A 14,225-nucleotide genomic window follows, 5' to 3' on the forward strand; every position below is an offset into this window, starting at 1 on the left:
AGTCTGGCACCAGATGGGTGTGGCTGACCCAGCTCACTGGATACCTGGTATCAACAGATATACCCACCCTGGGGGAGCAGCAGGTAGACAGGGAAAATGCAACAGTCCAACAAATATGCTAAGAGCACTCCTAGCCCAGAGGAAAGGGTCATTTCCTGCCAAACTGGATTGAACAGAGGTGCTGTATTTCCATTCCTTAGTCTTTTCTTGCTGCCTGACGTATCTTCATGCCTGACATGACCTTCCCCTGTTCTGTCTATTTGATGACACACTTCCCATCCTTCAGGGCCCAGCTTGAATAACACCTCCTCCTTATCAGATCACCATAGTTAAACACAATTTCTCACTCCCCTGAACTCCTATGGCACTTGGCTTAAAGGCCTCTTACAGAAACTTTGATTTATATTCTAGTTGTTCATGTGCATGCCATAACTACTCTACTAGGTTGCAATCCTCTTGAATACAGAAATGATAACTTGTGATCTACGCTACGGCGTAGTTATGTATAGTTCCTAGTATGTTACTTAGCACTTAGTGTGTGTTTTATGTAAATTTATTGTAGAAATTATTGAGTGACTCAGTCCACACTGATTCCTGTCTCTGAGCTTTTGCTAATGCTGTTTTCCCTTTCTGGAAAATCTTTCCCACTTCAAGTGTTATTCCCCCCAAGGAGCATACTCAAATCCCCAAGCCATTGGGCTCCTAGAGCACTCGGGGCAATCTCCATCTTATCACTTACAACCACCACTGAATATTGAAATGGAATATTTATTACCTGTTTCACCTACTTAATCATAAGCTTCAAGAAGCCAAAGATTCCATCCTAGTCACCCTTATCTTACCACCACCCAGCACAGTGTTCTGTGCAGTATGCATTTCATAGATGTTTTTTCAAACAGAATGATCTCTTTAAGAAGCTTCTGGAAGCTCTTTAGTCCATGACACAGAGGGTCTGGTTTATTTAGTTCATGTTCCTATTAGAATGGCTAAAACTGTCCTGAGGTCTCATTCCCAGAGAAAATCAAGCATAAACAAACAGCCTTCCTAGCCTAAGTTTCCCCTTGGCTGAAGAAGTAGGACCAGATGTTGTCTGGGGTCTCTCAGTGTCCCATGACCCTCCTGTTCCAGGGGATTCCCCCAGCAGAATACAAGATTGCCGAGCACTCAAGAGGCAAGGGTGGCCTCTGCTCGGAAGGTCTTTAAAATGGACCCTCACCCCCTGGGATGACTGGACACAGGAAAAAGAACGAGTGACCTGTCAGACTTCCTCTTTCTCGTACATTTCTGTCTCTTTTCGCCATCCTCTCCCTTTCTGCTTCCTCTTTCCTTGTCTGCTTCTGTTCTCCTCCCGGTCCCACCTCACTTCCACCTCGCCGGCTATGCCTTCTTGCCAGATTCATGTCATCCATCCCGGGCCCCCTCCGTTTATCCTGAGCCTCTACCCGCTCTCTCATTCGCCTCTCTCCGCCCCTGACAGCCCTGCAGGAAGCCGAGACTCCTCACGAAGCCTGGAGGGGGTGGGAGGAGGAGGATGGGAGGGGGAAGGTGGGCCCGGGCGCCGCGGTCCCGCCCCCCGTGCGTGTGTGAATGTCGGTGTGGCGGTGACGCGGCGCCGGCGGCGGGAGGGAGGCGAGCGGACCGCCGGGGCTGCTGGGCTCGTGCGCGCCCTCGCGCTCCCCGCCGCCCGCCGAGGCGCAGGCAGGGCGCAGGCGGCGGCGGGCGGCATGGAGAGCCTGCTGGAGAACCCGGTGCGCGCCGTGCTCTACCTCAAGGAGCTCACGGCCATCGTGCAGAACCAGCAGAGCCTCATCCACACCCAGCGCCAGCGCATCGACGAGCTGGAGCGGCGGCTGGACGAGCTGAGCGCCGAGAACCGCAGCCTGTGGGAGCACCAGCAGCTGCTGCAAGCCCAGCCTCCGCCCGGGCTCGTGCCCCCGTCGCCGGCCACCGCCGGGGCCCAGGAGCAGCTCCAGGACCACGGACAGCTGCCTCCCGCCGCGCCACAGCCCGCGCCCGAGCAGCCCCCGCTTCAGCACCACGGACAGCTCCTGGCTCAGCCCCAGCCGGGCCCCAGCGGCAGGGCTCACGCGCCCCAGTCGCCCCACCAGCACCCGGTGGCGCCCGGGGCCGTGGCCGACAAGGAGAAGGAGCGTCCCCCGAGTTGTTGCGCTGCTGCTGGAACCCTCCTTCAGCACAAATCCCCCGCCGCCCTCGGCAAGGGCGTCCTGAGCAGGAGACCCGAGTGAGTGGGGAAGAAGGCATGGGAACCGTTGTGGGAGGGAGGGAAGCTAACGGACGTGAGTGGGGGACGAGAGGGTAATCAGATGCACCCGAGTCTGGAGGACTAGGGCAGTGTGAAGTGGAGGGGTGAGAAGATGCTTAGGGGCAGAAGTATGTCAAGGAGATTTGGGGGGAAGGAGGGAATGACACCAGTGTTCGAGGGGGTCTGGGGGATGTTGGAGCAAAAGGGGTCAGAGGAGGAAAGACATGGGGGTTAAGTGATTAGGGTTATTGAAAACTGGCAGATTTCAAAGGGGACAAGACTGGGGGCGAAGTTAGGGAGGAAGATTAAACTGAAGAAAAGAGAACAGTTGAAGAATCTTTTTAAGTTAGGGAAAATCTGGATGGGAGTTTGGGTAGTAAAATTATTTGAATGGAGAGGGAGATATGAAAAAAAAGACATGTTAAGAGCTTTAAAAAGGACAGGGTCCAGGAAGAGTAGAACTGGGGTCTGAGGGGATTTGGGAGGCAGAACATAAGGCTGAGAGGCAGGATGATGTGAGAAGGAAGGGGGGCTGGATACAGAGGAAGAGGAGGGTGGGAGAAAGCATCTCCCAGGGGAACAAGCTAGCTCTTTAACCGATGCAGTGGGAGTCAAAAGCCAGGAGTGGCTTGTTTGGGGAAGCTTACTCTGCTCTGACCTGAGTGGACCCTCTTTCTTCTGAATCCCCACAAATCTAGAGGGGTGCCAGGTAACAACCCATCAAGCCTACAGAGAATCCCTTTTCAGTGTCAGGTCTGTCTGGTTACAGCTCTACCCTCTGACTCAAGGAGGATTTCTATGCAAAGTGTTAGCAATCGTGGAAAGGGAATAATGATGAGACAGTTGGCAAACGGAGTTGGCATTTGGATGTAATTCCTGTTATGGCTGGTGACTGCAAATCTTGTCTCCCCTTGGTTATTTGGTGATAAGTGGAATCTCATGTTAGGTCCAGAGAGAAATATGCTTATTAGCTCCTAATGAGAAACTCTAGAACTTCAAGTTCTTTTTCTTTACATCCAATGTCCATGAACTAGGGATATGGGAAGAAGAGAAGACTGGAATATTCTCTCCTCTGTGTTGGGAAGGCTGTGACCATGTCAGCTTCCTTTCTCTGAGGAGACAGGTGATGGAAGAACAGCTCACGGGAAATCAGAAGCTAGTCAGCACCTGACCCTGACAATGGGGATGGTAAGGAAGTTGGGGGTGGGAAAGGAGAAGAACCAAGAGTCATCTTCAGCAGCCTTGGCATGCTTTAATCTACAGATACTTGTGAAGATTTGATGTAGGCTCATTTTTTCCTTGTATCTACTGCAGAGTTAGACAAGTTGGGTCAGGACACATGGTAGACGTGACCAAAATCTTGGGCTCTTAAGAGGGGAAGATCCAGGATGACTCCACAGCGTTTGATTCAAACCCCAAGAAGATGCGGCTTTTTTTCCAAGCTCCCTCAATGGTCCATTGCTCTCCCTTCAGTGTCACGGTTTTCTTTCCTTATTTGGCAGAAAAAGCAGAAAGGCAGTTTTCCCTTACTGCCCATGGCTCAGCAAAAGGTGAAAAAAAAATCTGAAACAAAAAAAAATCCAAAATGCCATGTGTTTCCCCCCGCCCCAAATAGGGGGGGAATTATTCTATTCCATTTCCTAGGGCAGCCACAGCTCCCAGGGAATCGTGGTTCCTCTCTTCACGCTCCTCAATGTCCTCCTCCTTTTCCACCACATTCCCACTTTCTCTGCATCCCTTCGGGGACTGTGTGGGCAAGAAGGGTGGAGGAAAGCTCATTTCTCCTGAATAAGGACTTTGCTGTGGCCCCCAAAGCAGCTTAAAGAGCCCAAACTCTCTGGCCCAGGGGCTCTTGCTGGGAACCCAGGGGTTTTAGGTATCATCTGGATTCCTATCCAGCCTCACATGTCACAACTGGAGAGAAACCATCAGGTCCTCATCTTCCCCTCTCCCTTGTCCTGCTTTTCCTTCCCAAGGGAGCAGGACAAAAATAAGTAATTAAAATGGTGGAAGAGAGTGGAAGTTGTTGGAAATCTTTCAGGAAGTTGTGCCAGGTACCAAGAGGTTAACACTGCCAGCAACCCCTTCCTTTCTTCAGATCGGCCAGCTCACCCTACCCTGCTCCTCAAGCCTAGACACCCAGAGACTTAGAGAGCTCAGAAACAAATGCCTCACCTCCTCCCTCAGCTCCCTCCCCACTTGGATGGGAAATCTTGGGCATCCAGACAGACTAATGCCTTTTGGATCCCCGTGTCTCCCCACTTTTCTGCTTAACTTCAGCCCAAGTTTCCCCCGCAGAACCTCAGGAAGGAATCGTCTTTGCTGACTACAAGTTTGGCCCCATCCTGCTCTCCACCCACGACCCCCGTTTTGCATGTCTGTCCTTTTCTACCCAACCTCTCAGTGCTGTTGGGTTAGATATGGGCAGCACTCCATGGACCGGATGAGACTGGGGGAGAGAGAGCCGAGCCAGCAGTCCTTTTCCTGGGGCCTCTCCTGGGAATCTCCCTGCTGAATCAGTTCCCTACTGGGCATGCTGACGTAGGAAGAAGAGCCGGCAGAGGGGTCTCTCCTTCATAATTTTGCTGAAATCCTTTTTCGTTTCTTCCTTCCCCTTTTCTGGCCTCAGTAGGGTGAGAATGCAGCCCTGGTGAGGTTGCTGAGGCAGGGGTGAGGGTTACCAGGCACTGTGAGGCTTGTGATCTCACCGCACAGCTTATCTCTTATCCCCAGAACTCATCTTCCTCCCCGAATCCAGGAGAGGCGGGAGCCCTGGGGACCCTGGGGCTGAGAAATAATAGATCGTTTAATTGTCATCAGATCTCCATTAATATGCCGCCCAGCCTCTCCCTCCTCCAGCTAAGGGAACTGCGAAGCTGGTGGCCTTGGAGGTCAGGTCAAGGAAGCAACAATGTGGGAACGGGTGAGTGTAAAGACATCCCGAAGAATGACACCCAAGGGGTTAACATTCTTTCTCTGCTGCTTCCTGGCTCTTGCTAAGCTCCAGCCCCCACTGCTTTTGCCTTTTAATGAAAGCAGCAATCTAGCTTCCTCCTCTTTATTTTTTCAATCAAGGCTCACAGCCTCTACAGAATTGATTATCCCTTTCCTGGCTGGAGCCAGAGCTTCAGCCTGACCCAGCAAAGTCCCTTCCTCGCCATGGAAGCATATGACCCAGCCTGAAGCTCCAGGCTGCAGTGTGGCCACAGCTTCTCTGCTTGAGCATGTGTCCATCTGTCCACCCAGCCATGTGTTTAGAGCCAGTGGATCCCAGAGCTTGCCCAAGTCCTCACGTCCATGGGCAGAGGATTACTGGAGGCAGGCTAAGATTCTCTCATTATAATTCAAATTCAGCTCCTACCCTGGAGCTCCCCATCTCCATGGGGCCGAGAACTCTGAATGTCTTGTGAGCTCCTGTCCTCTCTTCTTCCTCCTTTGTCTTTTTTATATGTTCTGTCTTCCCCCTTTCATCCCTCCCCTCAAACACACCCACTCCCCATATTTTCTTCCTTCCATCCTTTGCTTCCATGTAAGCTGTGTAGACATGTCTCCTCCTCTCTGCTCCCATCCTAAGCATAAACTAAATCTTGGGTCATCTGAGCACCATGGTCTTGTGCTCCCCAGAGTCAGGGGATGGCAGGAAGACTACTGGAAGTGACTTCTAGCCTGTTGTCTGAGACCCTGATTGGAGCAGGCATCTGTGCTCCTACTGAATCAAGGTTGTCTGCCTGGAGGTGGCAGATCTCCAAGAAGAGCCCCTCATGGGAGCTCTTAAGAGTGTGTGAAGGTCTGTCAGTCAACTCTATTGTATCCGTTCAAAATCCTGCACTCTCTGCTGCGAAAAGACAGAAAAGACACAGACCATCCGTGCTCAATGCACTTGAGACACGGGTTTACAAACATCTTGGTAAGTGTTAAGCGGACTGCAGGTGCCCAGAGCCTGCCTCTATCAGAACAGAATGGGGTAAAAAGGAGAGTGTACACAGCATATCCACAGCCCAGAGAGGTTTCTGAAGTTGCCGCCAAGGGTTTACGTGAAGAACAGTGAGAGGCAGGGACAGCTGGGTGGGGACAGAGCTGGGAGGAGTCAATCCAAGGAAATGTCTGTGATGCACGCACTTACCATTCCCCACTCTGACCTACAGCCCCTCCCCCATCACCCCCCTCACCCCCCAAGGCTAAACCCATCAACGTAGGAAGAACTCAGTACTGGTCCTTTCTTCCCAGTGGCTAAAACCCCTGCTAGCTGAGGAAGTCACACTACGCTCTTGTTCCCCAGCCTCCCTGTCCTCCTCTTGCCCATTTCAATAAGGAGGGTACGACACCAGGCTGGCCAGCTGGAAAAGGGGCCTGAGTGAAGGCTCGCTGAGAGGGGGAGGGCTTGGGCATCTTCTGCCCACCCAGAAGCTGGCACGGGCAGACACTCAGGGCGCTCTGCCATCCCCTGCCGCTCTGAGGGCCCGGGCCACTGCTCCTTCCTCACTCTCAGCCCAAAACAACCGGACTCCAGAGAAAAGTCACCTGCGTGCCTGCTCCACCGCCACCTCCTTCCTTCCCCAGCCCTTCTCAGAACCACACGGCCAACAGCAGAGGCCCTCTCAAGGCCATCCTGGCACATCTTCCTCTTGGCCCGAAATCCAGTGAGAGGAGCAGCAGTTGGTCCTGCTGATTCAGCAAATATCTATGCGGCCCGAGTTTCAGAGGTCACTTGTGAAAAAAGGCAGATGGGTCAGGTCTGGGGGGAGGGTGACATGAAAAATCAGGGAGAGCCAGACAATCAGCTGGACTGTGGTCTGGAAAGAGGCCTGGATCTTGGACTTAAACCCCACATAAGGAATTTTAGACACAGATGGCCCTGTTGCAGGCCCTAAACGTTTTCCACTGGGGCCTGCAAGAACTCTCAGAGGACCCAGGGTGGCAGCGGTTTAGCAAGGGGTATCTTAGGAACAGGTCCTGGGGATGCGCTCCTTGCACCTGGCAGACCCCCAAACGCAAGGCCATGTGGTGGGACTTCTGAGGCTGAGGCCGCTGCAGCACCTTCCTCCTCTGCTTCGTGAGAAGCATGAAGTGTGGGTTCCTACACAAGCTGCAAAGGGCTTCTTGTGTTCACACAGGAATGGAGGGTTCTGTCCACTTCAGGCAGCAAGGGCATTAACAGTCGAGTAAGAGGAGGAGTAGCGGGAGGGAGAAACTAGGTTATTCAGGCTAAAAGGAACTTAAGGAAACCACGTTGCTGTTGTTCAGTCGCTCAGTCGTGTCTCTTTGCGTCCCTATGGACTGCAGCCTGCCAGGCTCCTCTGTCCAGGGGATTCTGCAGGCAAGAATACTGGACTGGGTTGCCATTTCCTCCTCCAGGGGATCTTCCCAACCCAGGGATCGAATCTGCGTCTCCTGTGTTGGCAGGTAGATTTTTTTTACCGCTGAGCCACCTGGGAGTTTTCAAGACCCAGGTGGTTCAGAACCTGGGCTTTGCAGGCAGGCATACCGGGTATGAATCCTGCTCCACCAGCTACCAGCTGGAATGCCTTACATTTATTTTTTCAACTGTTATTGGAGGATAGTTGCTTTACAATGTTGTGTTAGTTTCTGCTGTACAGCAAAGTGAATCAGCTACATGTATACATATATCCCCTTTTCTGGGTTCCCATTTAGGTCACGAGAGCACTGAGTAGAGTTCCCTTATACCTTTTTTGAGCCTTTTTTTTTTTTTTATGAAATAAGGAATAATATCTACTTTAAAAGGTTGTTGTAAAAAATTTTTAATTAGATTATATACATTTTAAGCTGTTCTGGGCACGTAGTAAGTGCTCAATACACTGTAATATTTCTACAGATAAAGAAACCAGGACCCAAGTTTCATCCAGAGTGAGACCATAGCTATCGAGGAGAATCCAGGTTGAGGATTCCTTCAGGAAGTGTTCCAGGCCACATTTCTATGTGTGACCTTTCTTCAACCACCACTCAACCTCTGGACAGTGTGCACCAGATATGTGAATGGGAGCCTGCCTCGAAATGCAGCTGGGCGGGACAAACCCGTCGTCCCTTAGTGAGCTGTGAGGAGGTCTCACAACTCAATAGCTGGGAACTGCTTCCTTAAGCCCAACCTGAATTTCTTCAGCTGCATTTTCAGATTGCTTGCACTTTTCTTATGGACACTGAGGGGACCCGAGTCGCCACCCAACACCCCACAGTGGTGACAATGACCTCATCCGTCTTCTAAATGGGGAAACCACAGTGTCATCTCGTATGTGACCTTGTCAAGGACAACAGGGGAGGGTGGGGGATGGAGTCTGAACCAGGAGAATGCCTCCCGTTCACTGGAATGAAAGCTAAATCCATTTCTCCAAATTCTCCCATTCTGGGAAGGGAAGGGAGAAGGCAGACCCACTCTTCGCAGGACTCTGCAGTCAGAAAGGGAGACAGAGCAGGGCTGAGAAAAGTGGGAGGCCTGACCCAATGTGGTGTTTTGGCCGAAGCTGGGCGGTCAGGGTGGCTGGGGGAGGACTCTGCTTCATTCTGGTCAAGCCCAGAGGCTAAAGGAGTTTCATCTTGCAAGGACTCTCTTAGAATAAATACCTTCTAGAAAAAAACAAGGGAAGACTGGTGTGCTGCAGTCCATGGGGTCACAAAGAGTCAGATACGGCTTAGCAGCTGAACAACAGCAGCAAGAAAACAAATGGAAAAGAGAAGATGGAAAGGTAGTTGTGGCTGTGAGGCCATCACAGGCAAAGGCGTGTGTGTGGGGGGGGGTGGGGCGGGAGGGGGGAGCACCGGGCAGGGCAGGGCAGGGCAAAGGCTGCTGTGCTGTTGCTGTTTAGAACATCCCATTGGGAGGGTTATGTAACTGCCAGGCGGGGGCTGTGCGGAGCACTACCTTCCCTCCCCAGCAGGGGGCGGACTGCTGTGGACAGGAGGCCTACAGGCCAGTGGAAGTCCTGCCCAGAGAAGCACCCCACCCCTGCCCCGACCAGGAAGGTGTCTACAGCCCCAGGGGCTGGACCGCCTTGGGAGCTGTACCAGGGTCCCCCAGACCCTCCGAATGTCAGGGGAATGTCAGAGCTGAAAAGGTTCTGGAAGGTCATTTGCACCGAACTTCTCATTTGGTAAATGAGAAAACCATGGCCTGAGAGAGAAGGGGCTGGTGCTTCCAAACTGATTAGTGGCCGAACTAGGTTTACAACTCAGCTTCTCCATGCTCTTCATCCAGCGCTCTTGTCAGAGTGCAGTGAGGGGCTGAGAGAACCAGTCAGCGCTGCCCCGTGGGTGTGCAGGGCCAAACTTACCTCCAGTTACAGGGGTGTAGGGCACCCAGGGAGGTCTCTCTGCCTTCCAGAACATCTTGCCTAGGCCGGCAATTCCACAATTAGGGACTCCTTTGGGGACTTCAGGTTATCCCCCTTGTTAAAATGCAAATTCTCCTAGGACAGGAGAAAAACAACACGTTTGGCTCTGAAAGCATGGGAGTTTATCTGAACAGTGTCTGAGGACAAGCTTGACAAGGGAAGAGATGTCTAACAGTTGGGGCAGGAGGCTCAGAAGGTGTTGAAGGGCTCACAGGGGAGGCTGATGAAGCCTGAGTGGTCTTCACATCCACTGTATTTTGCAAGGAATTAGCACTGCCTGGCAAGCAAAGGGGAGGGACCCGGGGCACTCACTCCCACACTGGCTAGTCTTGAGATTATCTGCGCTGGAGAAGGAATACTTCCCCAATGAGCCCCATGTGTAAAATTCACAAGGCAGGAATCTAAGGAGCATCCTGGTGCTTGGTTAAGCAATTTTGATCCTTTCTAGACCCTTAAAATAATATGTTAGATGGCAAAACTCTCACACAACTCTAATGGAGTCTGTCATGGTGGGGGGATGTTGGCAGGCAGTAGGTGGGTGTTACATGAGCTTGAGAAGGGTGGGGGATGGAGGCCAGCTCAATACGTAGCAGTGTGTGATGAACAACATGAGAAGGAATAAGCTCTCAGTGCGTAGGGCACAGGCAGCCTCATCCATCCTTGAGTGGAGGGAGGGGGTACGGCGTCAGGGCTGAAGAAAGTCTCAGCTGGAGGGAGGTCCATGAGGGGGTGGGCGGTGCCCAGACTCATGGGCACAGTTTCCCCAGCTGAGCACCTGGGAAACGCTGGATCAGAGGCTCAGGTCTGAAGGCCAACTGGGGAGCGTACATCCCACCCCAATTCTACCCGTGAGGATGGAGAGCCCCCTCCTCCTTTGACCCAAGCCTCTGAGCAATCCAGTCCTCAGCCTGGGAAGCTTTAGGAAGAATGAAGCATAAGAAAGCCTTGGAGTGTTCCAACACACACACACACACACACACACACACACACACACACACTCTCTCTCTCTCTCTCTCTTTGCACATGCACACAGCCCATCAGCAGGCTCAACTAGAAATGGAAAACAGGTCTAAGAGGATGGGAGGGAAAGGAAACCTGATTTGCTGCCGTGTCACCAGGTAGAAAACAGACAAAGGAGAAAGGGTTGGATTCTGGGGTCACCGCCTGGCCTGGGAGCAGCCATGGGAAGCAGCAGCCAGGCTCCAGGCCTCTCCCGTTTCTCCACCAGGCAGTGGTGTGAGCTACGGTCAGGGAGCCGCTAGGACGCTGCCGGGAGGGAGAGTGGGTGTGAGTCTGGCGTGGCTGCATTTGGGGGACGGAGAAGGTGCGTCTGTGCGAGGGTGGGTTCGTTCCTGACTCCAGGCTGGAGGAGGGGGTGATGGCTCCACCCCACAGCACAGGCCTCCTCGCTGCCTTCTCATCGCCCAGACTGCGCACGCTGTCCCGACTCTGGCTTCCTTCTTTCTCTGAATGCTTGCTTCTCTCTGCTGCCCAGCCAGCTCTCCTCCTGGTCCCCCAATGGGGCAAGTCTACAGCACCTCCACTTTCTCCCCCTCACTTTGCCTGGAGCATGGAGGAGATTTGGCCTCTGGAGGCTGTGAGCTCCGGGAAGAAGGAGGTGGGCGGAACAGGGGCAAGGTATTTGGGACTCTGCAGAGGTGCTGTGTTTGGACGCTCAGGTGCTGGCAGCAGCAAGATGCTGGCCAAACCGCAGTGATCTGCTCTGAACTGGCCCAGCTGTGGCCAGGGCCTGGCGCCCATGACCTCTCCAAGTTTGGGTGCAGCAGGTCAAATCAGCTGCCTCCCTGTTTCCAATCAGGAATGCACTCCCCATCCCAGTGGAGAGGCAAGGGAATTCCACAGTTTCCTCCGTGATAAATGATTCCAATCTACCATGATTTTCATTCAACACATCACTTCAACACAATGATTATTTAAAACAGCAACAAAAACTCAGCAGAGCAATTGGGAATCTCCTGGCTGTGTCTAACGTTTCCGGTGCACAGACTGGTCTTTAGGAACAGAGATGCCCGGGTGCTTCCAAATCGGCTTGCTGGGCATCCTGGATATTCTTGGAGCTACTCAACTCCTAAGGACCCGTGGGAGAGGGCCAAAGGGAATTCCAGAGGCACGTGAAGGCACCCTGAGGCAGCAGTGGAAGGGGTGGGTAGAGGACAGTTTCTTGGAGCAGCTCGACTGAACCCAGAAGCCAGGACTCCGGGGTCCTGATCGCTGTGCCCACCCTCACTGACCCCAAGGGTGAACTGCTGCAAATCCACCCCCCTCCCTTCAGTGGGCCTTGGTGTCCTCTCTGCCCAGTGGGGACAATCGGTCTTTGCCCACCTCTGGGCCCCTCTCTGCCTACCGGTCACCGAGGCTGGGGCAAAGCTGAGCCGTTCAGAGGTCACTGCAACAGGACCAACTTACCTTGGATGAGAAAACTGACTTGCAAATGCTAAGAGCCTCAAGAAGGGAGCTCTGAATCCGCTGGTGTTTTGTTTGTTTTTTTTTTTTTTTGCGAGAAACCAAGGAGACAGACCCTGGAGCCCCGTGCAGGGAGGCCAGGGCCCGCAGGTCAGGGAGGGCGGGTTGCATTCCGCGGGGTCTTCCCGCTCCAGATTCTCAGGATTTGCAGGCTCCCGCCCCTCGGACACTGAAGCGTAAACCCCGGAGCAGCCGGAGGGGAGCGCTCGGAGCTTGGGGAAGCCCTTCCGCAGGCGGCGCGTCCCGTGGGCTCCGCGGGGGCGGGCGCGCCGGGCCGGCTCGGGGCTGCGTGGGCGGCTTGGCGAGCGGCCGCTGCGGAACGTCCCGGCCCACAAGCCCCTCGGCGCTTCCCGCGGGGGCGACGGGGCGGCCCCCTCCTAACCCCCTCGGAACCGCCCACGCGTCGGGAAGCTGTGTGCCCCGCGCCCCGCCTGGCGAGGCGGCTGCTGAGTCACGCGCCCGGGGAGCGTGGCCGCTGCCCCCACCTGCGCGCCTAGCCCTGCAGGGTGGGGAGGGGCGCATCTCGCGGGTCGGCTGCTCCCCGGCAGCGCACTCCGTCCCCCCAACCCCCACCCCGACTGGCGCGCCGCCCGCCCACGGTGTCTGGGAGCATCCCAGCCCCCGCCTCCCCTCCCAGCTGGGGCTTCCGGCAGCGGGCCCTCCCCAGACCCGACCCGCTGCCCTCCTCCGGGGGGCTGGAGACGGGTTCTGGTGAGGGGCAGGGGAAGGGGCGCTGCCCTAGGGTGCGTACGATCCAAGCTGGATGTCTCAGCCGGGACTGTGGAAAGGGCCATTGCCTTTCTGGGAGAAGCCGCAGGGGCAGCGAAGAGGATCGGGGATCAGGGAGGTGTCAGGGAGGTCCAGTTCTACTCAGCATCCACCTCACTAGCCTTCCTTGTACCCAAGTCACTTTGGCAGAGGATCCCAGCCCTGCCTTAGCTTGCTAGATCAACCTAAAGGAAACCAACCCTGAATATTCACTGGAAGAACTGATGCTGAAGCTGAAGCTCCAATATTTTGGCCACCTGATGTGAAGAGCCAACTCATTGGAAAAGACCCTGATGCTGGGAAAGATGGAGGGCAGGAGGAGAAGGGGGCGCCAGAGGGTGAGATGGTTGGATGGCATCACCAACTCAATGGACATGACTTTGAGCAAACTCTGAGAGATAGTGAAGGACAGGGGAGCCCGGGGTGCTGCAGTCCTTGGGGTTGGGAAGAGTTGGACACGACTGAGCGACTGAACAGCAGCAGAATCACACGACCTTTGAGTTCTGGCCCAACCTGTGATGACTGTAGTGGTTCAGACTGTGGCCTCCGGTTTGAGCCCTGACTCCATCACCTACTGATGTGACCCCTCAGCAGTGACAGCCTCGGTTTTCTTGTCTCTAAAGTAGGAGTAGGAACAGTGAAACCCCCCAGGACCACCGTGAATTTAGAGTGGATGTCAGTAAAGCACCCAGCAACCTGGGCACCTGGCCCAGTGGGGCCTCAAGGACAGGTATTATCTGGGGCCCCCTCTGGCAAGAACTGGGCCGAAAAGTGTTTTTGGAAGGTGGAGTCTTCCAGAGGGCTTAGAACAGATCTCCTCATTCTCTGACAGCCACTCAAGTATTTGAAGGCAGTCAATTCTCCTTGGCCTTCCTGACCACTCTCTCCAGCTGCCTCCTTTGCTTTTAGACAAGCGTACGGAGGCCTGTAATTTCTGCTCCAGGCGGGTCTGTGGGTGGCTCGGTCCCCTCAGTCTGGCTCCTAGAACATTGGAGCTGCAATGAACCCTGTGGCTCAGGAGTCAGATGTGGCCGGCCAGCTGGGGAGGCGGAGTCCTTCTCTCAGCCCTGCCCCAACCGTGCAGGTTCCGCTTGCTCCCTGGCTCTGCATGGCACCTAGGAACTCACTGGCTTTCTCAGCCCCGGGCCGTAGATGCAGAAGCCACTGTTAGAGAAGCTCATTCTCTGTTCTTCAGGAAGCAGTCTGTCCTTCTGCTCTGGCCCCCTGTCCTTCTGCACGTGGCTTTCATTTTAAAACCCTACGTGCTGAACTTTTCACGTTTGGCTTTCATTTTGTCAATCTGGTTGTGTTTTTTTTAAAGTTGAATTTACTCTTTTTAAATAGGTAGTATCAAAACATCGACATAG

At 54.0% G+C, this 14,225-nt stretch overlaps 1 protein-coding gene across 9 annotated transcripts in view; it reads left to right on the plus strand.

Annotated features, from left to right (window-relative positions):
• Positions 1–1,652: 1,652 nt before the first annotated feature.
• Positions 1,653–14,225, plus strand: part of IQSEC3 (IQ motif and Sec7 domain ArfGEF 3) — a 92,072-nt gene continuing 79,499 nt past the window's right edge. For 7 of the 9 annotated variants that reach the window (XM_070790308.1, XM_070790310.1, XM_070790313.1 and 4 more), the window contains exon 1: positions 1,655–2,242. In XM_070790308.1, coding sequence (XP_070646409.1) covers positions 1,725–2,242 — 518 coding nt within the window. In that variant the 5' untranslated portion in view covers positions 1,655–1,724. Of the gene's footprint in view, positions 2,243–14,225 lie in introns of all 9 variants that reach the window. The other 2 variants (XM_070790307.1, XM_070790306.1) reach the window with 2 other exon arrangements.

Source organism: Bos indicus, chromosome 5, assembly GCF_029378745.1.
Source record: "Bos indicus isolate NIAB-ARS_2022 breed Sahiwal x Tharparkar chromosome 5, NIAB-ARS_B.indTharparkar_mat_pri_1.0, whole genome shotgun sequence".
Classification (NCBI taxonomy): Eukaryota; Metazoa; Chordata; class Mammalia; order Artiodactyla; family Bovidae; genus Bos; species Bos indicus.